At 37.1% G+C, this 13,324-nt stretch overlaps 2 protein-coding genes across 2 annotated transcripts; both read right to left on the bottom strand.

The window, feature by feature from the left end:
* Nucleotides 1-1,132: 1,132 nt before the first annotated feature.
* Nucleotides 1,133-3,880, bottom strand: tspan3b (tetraspanin 3b). The gene is made up of 8 exons (XM_057343898.1): nt 3,813-3,880; nt 3,636-3,639; nt 3,004-3,186; nt 2,843-2,917; nt 2,660-2,761; nt 2,423-2,575; nt 2,234-2,317; nt 1,133-1,267 (listed from the first exon to the last, which is right to left on the bottom strand). Exons 1-8 carry the CDS (start codon nt 3,878-3,880, stop codon nt 1,184-1,186), a joined length of 753 nt encoding a protein of 250 aa, XP_057199881.1. The 3' UTR covers nt 1,133-1,183.
* Nucleotides 3,881-3,949: 69 nt separating this feature from the next.
* On the bottom strand, nt 3,950-8,436 carry LOC130555050 (DNA ligase 4-like). Its single transcript, XM_057335082.1, has 2 exons — nt 7,758-8,436; nt 3,950-7,182 (listed from the first exon to the last, which is right to left on the bottom strand). The coding sequence occupies exon 2, from the start codon at nt 7,180-7,182 to the stop codon at nt 4,438-4,440; it is 2,745 nt and encodes a 914-aa protein (XP_057191065.1). The 5' UTR covers nt 7,758-8,436; the 3' UTR covers nt 3,950-4,437.
* Between the last annotated feature and the right edge of the window lie 4,888 nt (nt 8,437-13,324).

The raw sequence follows: 13,324 nt of genomic DNA on the forward strand, positions 1-13,324 counted from the left end.
CAAAAGATGAGGCAACTAAAAACGAATGCTTGTTTCTATCTCACACAAACTCTGTATGATGTATATGGTTGTTTGTTTATAGTCTTTATAACCTCGTATATAAAAGGTAAAACAGTAAGCTATAGTTTTTAACTATTTAACATAATATTTTTTAAATAAAACTTCCTGCTCAAGTCGCGCTGACAAAGTTGATGTATCGGCTTGATCATCTTCATTTTCCGTATCAGATTCGGGCTCGAATTGATATAAGGAAGTAAAGATGACATTTTATCACCTGTCAATACAATTGCTTGGGAACATTATGTTCCGAATATGGTAAGAGGCGTAACATTCCGCAACGCTTGCAGTATTCGACCAATCACTACGTACTGGTTAACTGGCCAATAATAGCACACCTCGCTTTTCAGAGCGATGAGCTTTGTAAAAAATCAGCGCGTTTCAGAGAGGCGGGGCAAAGATGAGAAACAAACATGCACGGTATGTATGGAGGACTAAACCTGCAAACATTATAAATAAATAAATGTATAAATAAATAAATATATAAACGAATAAATGTAATAATATGAAAATAAATAAAGGAATGAATGAAACCTTGTTTTGTAAATATCGTGATTTTGAATAATGAATCATATGACTGAATAAGCTTAATTTTCATTTTAATGGGTTAGTTCATAAAAATCTCCTTAAGTTAACAACTTAATGTTATGATTTTTAATATTCTAAAAGGAACTGTTTAAAAATGACATTAAAATGCACACAAACCTATAACCTTTTTAATTAAAACTAAAAGAGTGTACTTTTTAAAACAAAAATAACGAAAGGTTACTTTCAAACTATGTCAACCAGTGACTTAATCTAATTCTCTTTTGGTCTGTGAATACCAGTTCATATTGTGTACCACATAATATCATGACACATTAAATCAATTAGGTGTAAAATGTTTACAATATAATAAATAACAATGATGATTATCTACTCATCAAACTCTGGTGGCAAATAAGTAGTGCTTTAATGATTATGCAGAATCAAACCAGTCTGAGGCTACTTAGGCCCTCAGCTTTACACTTTTCAAACGAACATGGTTGTAATACTGGTGTAGAAAAGGTAGAAAGCTTCAGTTGAATTTTACACTGGCTGGGAGGACCAGCCATTCCCATAATGCCATGCAGTACTACTCAGGCATCTATACCTGTGCTGACAAGCAGCTCGTAAGCAGGGTCATGACTTCTGCGGCAAAGGAACACACATGCACACAGCAGCCAAGCATCTGTGCAAGGAACAGAAAATTACACAAATACATTACAGTAACAATACAAAAACAATTCTTTAGATCATGGCACTAACTACAATGAAACTAAAAATAATTGTTTTGATTGCACACATTTAAAGGGCTAACTGCGCTCCTTTATACATATTGCTCAAAGCAACACACAAAAGATCACTACAATAATTCTAAAATCAGACAAAAGACTAGGGCTGTCACGATTATGAAATTTGATTGACGATTAATTGTCTAATAAATCATTGCGATTATGACGATTAATTGTCTGTTTTTGAGCTTTGACATTTAATTCTCATACATTTTTGATTCAGCGATTGAAACGACCATATTGTTCTGAATACAAGACTATGTTTTTCTCTTGGAAATACATCGGAAAAAATTGGGTCATCATATATTTAAGGGTTAGGCTTTTACCTGTCAATAATACAACCACCAAATACTTGTAAATGAAGTAAATTGATCAGGTGTGAATTGAAGCCACCATTAAAATACTATCAGTCATAGAAAAGCTTCTAGTCTGTTTTTTTTCTCACTTGCAGACTACAATAAAATTTGACTTGTGTGTTAATGAAATTTTGGTAGACTGGTTTTCACACTGAGATTTGCTTAAATAATATTAAATTGTACTGCAGGTAATTTGTATATGTTTTAGTTTTTTTTTTAAGTGATTGTGTTGTGGTGGTACATTTTACAAGTATTACCATGCTTTAGTAACAATATATACACTAAAATATGCAATATGCAGACGCACTACAGCTCCCCCTAGTGTCTTCTATAGAGATGTGCAATAATTGCGATGATCTGAAACCATCGCGATAAGGTCAAACAATCGCGATGAGACGATTATTTAATAATCGTGACAGCCCTACAAAAGACTACTGGTAAATCATTGACCACTGGCCACTTCTTAGGAGTGCCTGACAGTGAGCCCAAAGGCAAATCAATTCTTACCTGAAAGGTAGCAAATGTTAATGCAGCCAGTATGACGTAAAGCATAATGTCTTTGAGTTTCTTTACTACAAGAACTTCACAACCCTGTAACAATAAGTATAATTATTTAAGTTGACTCAGGTCAATTATTTAAAACATTAAAGTTGTAAGAAGACCTGATTGTTTTACAGTGTATAGAATATGTGTTACCTCTGGATAGAGGTCTCCTGGACGCATTAATGTCCCAGTGCAGTTACTGATGTTGGGCTTGCAGCAGCTCACAGGAACACTGTTGTTTTTGGACTGATTAAACCAGTGAGTGTTCATCCAGTCAGAGTAATTATGGATGCCACAACAGTGAAGCTTGGGGTAAAAAGATTGAATAAACAAGTTAAAAGAAACATAACAAATACAAACAGACATAGATAAACGAACTCATGGCCTTACCTGTCTTTGCACATAGTCAATAGCCCTGCTGGGAGCATCTTTGTTGGTACCTTTGTATTCATTATATACATTCTGAATAGAATGATTCACCACAGCCTCCACCTTTTAGAGAAAAAGATAAGGTGGTGCGTTTTCACACTAAACTGTATAAATACATGTCATTTACTGTACTATATATCCAGCCTTGGCTCTGTAAATATAGCCCAGCACCACTACAACCACCTCTGTGGCAAACAGCAGCAACAACACTACCGAGAACTGCAAAAAAACATAGAAGTACAACAAGCTTCAGAACCAAAATTAATTAACTACAGTATAAGAAAATAAAAGGTGTAAGAATTTACCGTGGTCAGGCCACAATGACTTTCCCAAATAGTGGCACAGCAGCCAATAAAACCAATGACAAAGAGAAGTGTTCCAACAGCAATTATCACCATTGAAGGGATGAAGGTGTAGATATCCTCAAAAAAATGATCATAATCATCATATGTAATAAAGACATAGGCCCCAATGTAGCACAGAATACACTGAAAAAATGATTCATTGTTTTTTGTTGTTTCAACTTAAAAATATTAGTTTACTTAATGAATTTGTTGCAAACCCGTTGTGTTGACTAATATTTTTAAGTTGAACTAACTTAAAATTTTAAGGCAACCAGGTAACTTATTTTTTTAAGTTGAAACAACAAAAAACAACAAATCATTTTTTACAGTGTACCTGCTGCAGTCTGGAGGGTGCAAAAACACAATTTGATTATTGTAAAAGACAACAGAATATGCCTCTAAATATAAAAAACAACAAAGTTTTCTATTACTGTAAGTACAGTGTCTTGCCTTTCCTTAAGAATATTTTATATACTAAATGTATTTTTTTTTTAGAAATATTCACACTAACAAAACATAGCTTTGCTAAAAGCTCAGATAACCTAGCTCGTGGCACAAGTGTATATGAATGCGTTTGTTTGGTATTGCGGTACTGCGCTTGGATTCTGCAATGAAGCTTTGAAGCAATGTAGTAATGTTTATGTATATTTTTGTAATCCTGACAATTACACATGTAAACATCTACCCATTCTCTATGCGTCACGTCACTGCAGAGCTAGCCAATGTAAAATTACCGCTATTCATTGCGAGAATAATGCCAAACCATGCACCTTACCCAGAAAATCAGATTGAGGAAGACTAAAACCGTCTTCGATGAAATAGCACCACATTGTCCCATTATCACGAAGCTTGATATTTTAAAACAGGGATATATATATATATATATATATATATATATATACTGCTGTACAGTTAAAACTAATGCTTCTTTAAGGAGAACAGTTGGTTTTTCCCCGAAATATTTAATAAAACAATTAATAGTGCAGTAACATCAACATCAATATTAAGACAATTTTGTAATAGGTCATCCCACTTTATTTAGTATTTCAACTGTAACCTTTGTGTTAGCAAGGTGACCACGATTCTATTTATTAACTATTAAAACACAGTCTATCTTTTTTGTAGTACGTTTGATTTTGAATGGCCATATTTGTTTAGAACAGAGCAAAACTAGCCATGCACTTTAGATGGATATGATGTCGGCATTTTTCAACAGCATTATTACACTCTAAGCAAAAACAACACCCTTATCTTCATCATTAAAATCCTGACAACAATATTTTCTTTATTAGTCTTTAAAATTTAGTTATTTTAGATGGAAAAATAACGGATTTCCAAACATGGCAGCAAATATTAAAATCAGCGTTCTAACACTTTGTGTAGTAGCCTTCATTGTTATACGAGGTAGTCAATCTCATCCACCACATGGCCTTCTTTGATGGAATCGGTCACCCATGATTCACGAACGATTTTGAACTTCTTCCTATAAAGACGCCTTAGCGTCTTCAAGTCCAGAATCCTTCCCTCATCATCTACTATGACATGCGAGATTCCCTCCTTCAGTTCCTCCACAACTGAACCACCATGAAATCTGAATTCTAAGGCTCGTGTGTCCAGACACGTACCCTTGATAAGCGTATGCGGATCTCCTAAATCAGCACACCGGTCAAAGTATGCACCAAAAGGCCTAAAAATGCTAGTGTGCAAGTCATCCCAAGTGTACTTTGCTTCCATCTGTGCCACAGACGAAACCTCAGCGTCTACTTGTCCGATCCTTCCAAACACATCCCTGAGCAGCTGTTCATTCGTATCGACGTAATAACTGTCTCCGTACTTATCGTACTCCTTTGCGAAATGTTCCTTCGTGGGCGGTGACATGTGGATCATGTGACGCGGCTGCCATGGTACAACCTGCTTCTTTTCCAGACACTCCACGAGCCAGGCAGCCCACACAACATCGTGCTGGTCTGAAGAGATGAGGTTCTTCACCCTCAAGTTCTGCACGGCGGCGATCACGCAGTACGTGTCCCTTCCAGGGTTCTGAACGACGATACCTCCAGCGCGTGCCACGTACTTCTCCAGCTCCGCCTTCGAGCGCTCGTCGTTTCCGTTGATGACGCAAAACTCCACCCCTTCGAACATATCGGTCTCTTTGGCGACGGCTGATAAATCCTGAGATCGGAAGTGGTCAATGATACCGATGGTCTTCTTGGGCTTGGCCGCAACCTTTCGCTTCTTCTTTTCAGGTAGACCCTCTTGGATGTGTAGATGTCGGGACGCAAGTTTTCCAGAAGCCTTGGAACGGTACTGACTGAGTTCGGTCAAGTTCATGCATTGGTGCCATTCCTTATCCTCTCGGATTCGTTCTATTCTGGGGAAGCGTAAGGTGCAGCTGGTCTTGTACATTTCGCTGGAAACGATCTCCGCTGCTTTGACTTGTATGATGACGGAGTTTTGCGGTTCTATGTAAACCTCTGGCTTCTCCGTTCCGCACAAGATGGACGCCGGAGGATGGTTTTTGTTGTAAATCTTCCAATGCTTGGCCAACTTCAGTCCGAGATCGTAAAGTTCTTTCAAAGTGTAGCCCGATCCGATGCGACAGACCGTGTGGAACACCGTGGGCTTCTCCCCGGGACTCGGCTCCTCGGCCACGGCGCAAAGAAAATGCGACAACATTCCGCTTCTCCTGCCTTTCCCCCAGTAGCCACCCACTATGAGCAGATCCAGTTCATCCATCAGACCATCGACATATTCCGGTTTAATCTTCAGCCATTCTTTACCACGTTTATCGGGTTTGTATATAGACATCCGGTCCTTAACCATAATCCCCTCCTCCCGATTGTCAATGGCTTCGTTGAGAGCGTTCACCACTTCTTGCGTTGTTCTCCCTTCGGATTTAGAAACCAGCTGGAAACGGCCTTTGAGGGGGGTGAAGATGGTATGAAGAATTTCGTAACGCTTCTTGAGGGGTTCGTTTGCAAATTTCTCGTCGTTTAACAACAGCACATCGAACACACAAAAACAAGTTTGCAGTTCCGAGTCATCCACCAACCTTTTAATATCAAACTTACTGCCTTTCTGCATGAAGGTCTCAGTCGTGGGGTTATAGGCCATCATCTCGCCATCCAGAATGCAGTTCACCACGTGAGGTTTGAAGATGTTGTGAATGTACGGCGTGAGAGAGCCCTCCAGTGGAGAGGCGCCGAACTGTTGCGTGTACTCGTAAGAGTTCCTGGTGTAGTATTTGTACACATCTCCAACTTTGTGCAACTGAATGCGTTCACCATCAAGCTTCGTCTCAACATAGAACGGCTGGTTGCACATTTGCTTCTCGATTTGTCCGATGTTGGCAATGGCAGCCAGCATTGGTTTAAAAGCAGAAAACAGATTAATGGACATCTCGCTTAGCGACACGGATGGGTCGTGAAGTTGCCTGCACACTTTATCCAGATCTGTTGTGACGTTGTAAAATTCCGGTGCATCTGAATGAAAAACCTTTAGTATCGTCTCTTTGCTAATGCCAAGTTTCATATCCTTAAGGATCATCCTAATAAGCCACTTTTGCTCCAATGCTGAACTCTGGGTTATCACCTGTAAAAGGCTTTTCTTCACCTGATCCTTCTGTTTGCTGGCATTGTTGAACGCTACCGAATCCAAAAAGTCATTGACTTCTTTGAGGCTTAAATTCCCCTTGCTAGTGCACCTGTTTTTGAGGACAAAGTACGCCGTGAGGGCAAAGTCACCTGTTTCCCCTTGGGATGTAGTCGGGGCTCTGTAATTCAAAAGTTTGTTTGCTTCAGGTCCATTCTTAGGAAGACCTAAAACCTCAATGTAAAGTTTGGCCAGCATGTTCTCTTTTATACCGTAAGCCATTCGCTCTCGCTCAAATGGAGGCACGATGAGACGCATGGCTGGGTAGAATGAGTCTGTGGTGCTTGTATTGTCCTTGTGAAGCGCCGCATGGAACTTCCTCCATGAATCTATGAAGTCCTTCAGGATCATGGATTTATCTGGTCGGAGTTTGGTCTTTTGGATTTTCTCCAGAACTGTGCAGAGGTTGATGAAGGGAACTTGTGCGGCAACAGAGGTCTGTGTTGTGGCATCGCTTTTTGAAGAACCTTCCATCATTGCAGAGGACATCTGTGAGAATCAAACAAATAAGTTAAAATACATACATACTTAAACCCAAAGAGTATGACTAACTAGGACATCATGAGAAATGTTATTGACGTGAATCTTTAATGCGGGTGTTGAGTTGGTATTGGAGTAATGATACTACTATACTGTGTTCACTTCTACAAATGTGACACAATTGAAACAAACCTGTTTATATTCAATAATATTCAAAGTTTTCAAAGGCTAAGTAGGCTATCTGACAAACCTCAAACATCAAGCTAACTTCTGACAAGATTTGCCTATCCCTTATGAAATTTAACCATGGTTCAACAATAGCACAAATTGACCATGTTCACGCTATAGTAAATGTAGATTACCCATGCTATTTGTAGTAAAACTATAGTAATACAAACGATAATCAATCTAACGTTACCAAAAACAACATGGTTAGTAAGTTACCCTTAATAATAAAACCATGGTTGTATTAAGAGACTCTCCTCACAATATCTAACACGCTCCACACGATTCACACCAACTATAATCTATTACAATCAATAATATTTATTCATTAGAAAACATATAAACAAAATGCTATCAACCTGTGAGAATGAAGACTGGTGGGTTTTGAAAAGTTTACTTCCGCATTACTGACAGCGACGTTCAAAGCGATGTCTACGTCATGTGTTAATTTAACAAATAGACAATTGCATGTACATCCATGTGTAATGCTTTTCAATAAAATTATATCTCTTGTTAATTTATTTAATTTTATTTGTGTGACGAATCGCTTTTATAAACGTAATTCGAGCTACATCGACTGTCAGGACGTATTTTGATGTAACACACGGAAATTCCCCTCGTTTCCGTCAAAGCCACCACCTTGGTAACAGCGCCATCTATGTAAAGAAAATATTAACAGTTCCATCGATTCGTATTGTGATCGGTTTCTAGTCTTTAAAAATATATAATTGCATATGATGTATAAAAATATTTTACTTGGTGTCATTGCGTGCTTGAATACCGATGATCGCCGCCTGGTAACTAAGGAGACCATTTTGTTGGAGTTTTGGGAGACGAATGTTGTCGCATTCGGGTCTGATAGTGGATTCTACTTGCAGTAGTTATTGGTTGTTTCATGATATGCCAAATGTTTTTGGTCAAAAGTCTTGACGGCAGGCAAACCAGTTCAGCACCCTCTTTTACATTATGTTGTAACGGATGCAGGATTTATCCAGATTCTCTTAATCTTTTGTGCTGAACTGTATTTTGTGCTAAATAATGAGATATAAAGTATTCGCAATTTTGTGTTGTGTTTGTTCCACAAATTGTAGACAATGCCTCTGTAAAATATAATTTTNTTGTCTGTGTGGAGTGTTTTGTATGTGGGTATGTCTGTCTTCTGTGTTTTCAACCTTTTCTTGTTTTTGCAGGGACAACTTTAATTATTTTGCTTATAGTCAATATGTCTCATGTACAGCTGCTTTGTAACAATGAAAATTGTAAAAGCGCTTTATAAATAAAGTTGAGTTGAGTTGAGAGTTGAGTTATTAGTGGAAAATATGTATTAAGTACGGTCATAAACTTGTCTTGTACTGCTATAGCAGTTTTAATATTATATTAAGGTGTCTTTTAGTCATTCAGCTGGGATGATGTGATGAAAGCAGATCAGCTTCTATACCTGTTCCCTCTCTGTGAGCATGATTTAATTAAATTTCCCTATAAAGCAAGATCCCCCTATACTTCAAACATTATTTACAAACAAATACTTTATTGTGCTGACACTATCTTAGCTTTTTGTTGTCAAATGAGGAAATGTTAAGTTCAGTTCATTTTGTTGAGTCAAAAGTCTCAGCAGAATATGTGTTGACACTGAAAGTAAAAATGTTATTGCTTGCATTTCAGATAAAAGCAATGCTGGTGCTATGTGTGTGGTAACTGATTTTTACAAATGTTGACCGTGTTTTTTAAGTTCAACACATTCCGATATTTCTCCACAGTCTTTTAATATCCTTTTATTTATACATTTATAAAAGTAGCAATTCAAAAATGTCACAACAGTGTGTATGTGCAGACAAAAACACATTGCTTTCTCATTTAAAAACACAATTAAACAAATAGTTCAACTTTTAAACACACAGTTTTACAGACCCCACTTAGTTATCAGTCAATGCTTACCCTGACAGTACTGTACTGAGTCAATATTGCTATAATCAAACTCTTTCTTATCATGAAACACAAGTTCTAATTTCCTGGAGGGCTGTTTTATGGAACAAAAATTATATGATCACCTAACACAAACAATTGACTCAGACTGACACAGTTACTTATGAGTAGATAATTAGTGTAAATAATGAGTAGTGTGAGTAACCTTTGGAACAACAGATTCTGGCCTATTTCTTAACATCTGTTACTGTTTACTTGTGGTTTCAAGTCTTTGATTACTTTATGGTCTTGCTATGGGCATACTGTTCAGTTTCAGAATATCTATTGAGCTAAGTATTAAACTGATGGGTTTTTAAAACAGCATATTGTGGCTTGTACTCTACAAGAAACATTTGCTTTTGCTAATATGTAATGCCTTAACATGCTTTGATGGTTTTGCATTGAGAGACAATCTGATTTTATCAAAATAATATGTGACCTTTGCTATTCTACTGATTAAAGGTAAAAATATATATTTATTAGAGCATGCACAACATTTTGAATACCACATTGCATACCACAAAATAACATAAAATTAATTTCCTTCCTTGACTTTAGTTCGCACCTGAGAACTAAATCAATTCACAATCAGTTGGGTTCTTATGCCTAACATCAGTCCTATGCAAGAAAACTCTTTTCACAGTGAAGTGCTAGCGAGGCATATGAGTCAGTGTATTGTTTATGTAAATCCGACTGCAGAACACACAGCTGAATCTATTACGAAACCTAGGTGAGTTTTAGCAGGAAGTGAAGCTGGAATACCACATCACTCTATGAAGAATACCCAGCTCTCTTGTGTGTTTTTATTCTACATCATTAAACCCGTGCATAACACACCTGCACTTGGACATTGTGACTCACATTCAACCAGGCAGAAGATTAACAATGACTGTATCATTCCCTGATTGTAATATTTCCTGAATGTCAGTTGAATTGTCAGTAAGTTGTGTAAAAGCAGTGAAGCACAATAGCTATACTTCTCAACCCCCTCTCTCTGAAGTGCTGGCTGTTAAAAACATGCAGTGTGCAACCTTTATATATCAGCAGTTTGTGAAATGTTGCACTAGTCTCACAAATAATGTGTGCTGTAATGTTAACATTTTTATAACATTTAATATTTTAACAGTTTATTTTGCTTCAGGAAATTTAGACTTCTTAAGTGTCACCATTTACTCGGTATTGTCAATAACCGAGATATTAAGAAACATGAAAACCATTATCACATTAATACAGAACATACTGTATGATAATATTGTAATTCAGAACCCATTTAAAATGTTGCCGCAATGGTTACAAACTCTGTTTTTCTGCCTCCGTGCACTTTTATGTTGAGTGTGATTTATTGGCCAAAAAAATAGTATACTTATTTGTTTTCAAATATTGTTTCAATAGATATTGCAATGATATTGTTATTGTGAATTATTTTGGCCTCAACAATCATGTAGTAAAAATCTGATAATGGTATAGCCCTATGTGTATCAAATAGCATGAACAGGAACAGTAGGAAGTGTTAGTGAGTTGAAAAAGTGGGTGGGCAAACATGGATTTTTTTCAATATAATTTTGGTCTGTTGGTACAGTATGAAGGTCTATATAGCCAAGAAAAGCCATGGCGTTATTGTTGTGATTAAGGTAAATGAATTCCCAGTACAATTGTCTACACCAGACCTACATCTTGTTCTGTGATGGCTTTACATACTGTCATATACCCAAGTTAATTAACATTGCCCAATGGACCTTTGATCTAACCCTTATTTTTTTTAAAACCATTATCATATAATTAGCCAGCTGTTATTTGATTTGAGAATGTTTAGCCTTTCCTCTTGTTGAGATGCATGGCACGCAAAGACTGCAAGATTGCTATCTGAATGTCAGCTGCGTGCAGTTCACACCCGTTCTGCAGTGCTAGATTATACCACAGGTGACAGTTTCCACAGTGACGGCACAGACACACTGACCGCCTTCAACTTTTAGTGCATAAGAGATAAAAGTTGTTAAAATGCCAGCTCTATTGTGACATTTCAGGAGCTTTGGGTGTATCTAATACAATTCCCTTATTTGGTGCAAAATTACATTCTGTGAGTCATCATGATTATCACCATGAAAACGATGACAGTATATTAGATAAATAAACGGGTCTTTGAAAAAATTTCAACATGAAATTTGAATTATTTTACATTTTTGAAGGTGTGCTTTGCTTAGGCTGATTAAAAGCACATTGCAAATTAATCCAAACTGAATGCACTTTCACTATGCATTTATGTCATTAATAAGTGAGTTTGCCCATTCATATTCTGGAGTCATCTTGAAGCTAATACTTCACTTTGTAGCCTTTCCTATTAATGCATTTCATTGTGACACGAACAGGCAATTATGCGTAAGGACATAATAGAGTCTATAATTGGGATCCTTCATGATAGGCATTTGCAAAATCTTAGGCTGGAATATGTATTCATTCATTCGACTAATTTATCAGAATCAAAGGATATGGCAATGTCTTATCACCAAAGCTCTGCTGGATATGTGCGAGTATGATAATGCATGCATTACTCTGCACGCTCTTCTCAGATCCTGTCCAGGTTTTGGAATGTTTCATTTTCCGTTTAAAGTGTTGTCTTGTCAAATTAGCCATTTGCTACAATTTGCACATATAAGATGTTTGACCAACATAATTTTTGTAATGTTAGAAAAAAATGTAATTCATCTTTTGTCTTCTGTTCTATCAGTTACTTTTTATACTGTATTTAATTCTATTTTTTTCCATAATAATTCTTACAGCCAGTGGATAGAATGTGTGCTTCAAAACAAATTGTATTATTCATAACTAAATTCACAAAGTACTGGTAAATCTTTTACTTTGATTTAGGGCGTGAATGAGATTAAAGATCCTTTTCCTTGCCAAAAATCTTATTTTTGTCATATTACATAACTGTGAAAATGTGGCATGGCTGGGCAGGGCCATAAAAGGTCATAAGAAAACAGTCTGCTGAAACAAATTGCAGACACAAACTGTTTTAAAGGTCTCATGAACTGGGCTTGTTTATTGTTTTATACTGTTGTACGAGGTCTACTTATGACGTTCGCGTGGTTTTTACATTCAAAAACATCAAAATCAATAAGTAAAAGGCTATTTTCTACCCGGGTTTTGAGGCCGGCTCTACAAACGCTCGGTTATAATGGGCGTGCCGCATTGAAGAATTGGAAGTAAATGCCCACTGCTATGATTGGATAGCAGTTTGCGTAGTAAACTTAGTTGGAGCCTTCTGTGAATTTGGTTAGAGACGTAACGTTAGGTTACACATTAGCACCATTCGCACAAGATTAGCATTATCTGGGGACCTTGTGTGATTTATAAATTACCTCCCCACATCAGTATTTCATGTGACACATTCGCACGGGATGATTTTACACAAATTTACTGACTTATTTCCTGGATGTGATGGCAAGGTTTTGTGTATAGTTTTTATAGCCTATAGTTGTATTGCGTTTAAATATGACCGTACCTGTCAGCATTTGAGACCCGCGATCGCCGTGATCTTTTGTCCGGTTCGCGATCACGGGTCTCAAATGCTGACAGGTACGGTCATATTTAAACGCAATACAACTATAGGCTATACAAACTATACTGTATAACATACTGTATATATATAATGTTACGAGAGTTTCCATGATAAATAAACAAACGGGAGACTCCCAGTAATTTATGGATATGACCCAGCACCCGAGATAATACCAAAACATTTCAAAACAGCCTCCATTATTCGCAAACGGTGGATAAAACCTTTAAAAATTATATATGAGTGTTACGACGGACACCGGAGTCAGATGCGGGAGACAGATTTCTTTTAATAAGATTAATCGGAGTTCACAGAGACCAGAATCAGACAAAAAAACACAACAATGCAAGCAGTCTCACACACGGCACAAACCCTAAAAGTCTTAATATGGAGGCTCGAGCTCTCGGC

This window comes from Triplophysa rosa, linkage group LG1 (genome assembly GCF_024868665.1).
Source record: "Triplophysa rosa linkage group LG1, Trosa_1v2, whole genome shotgun sequence".
Lineage (NCBI taxonomy): Eukaryota > Metazoa > Chordata > Actinopteri > Cypriniformes > Nemacheilidae > Triplophysa > Triplophysa rosa.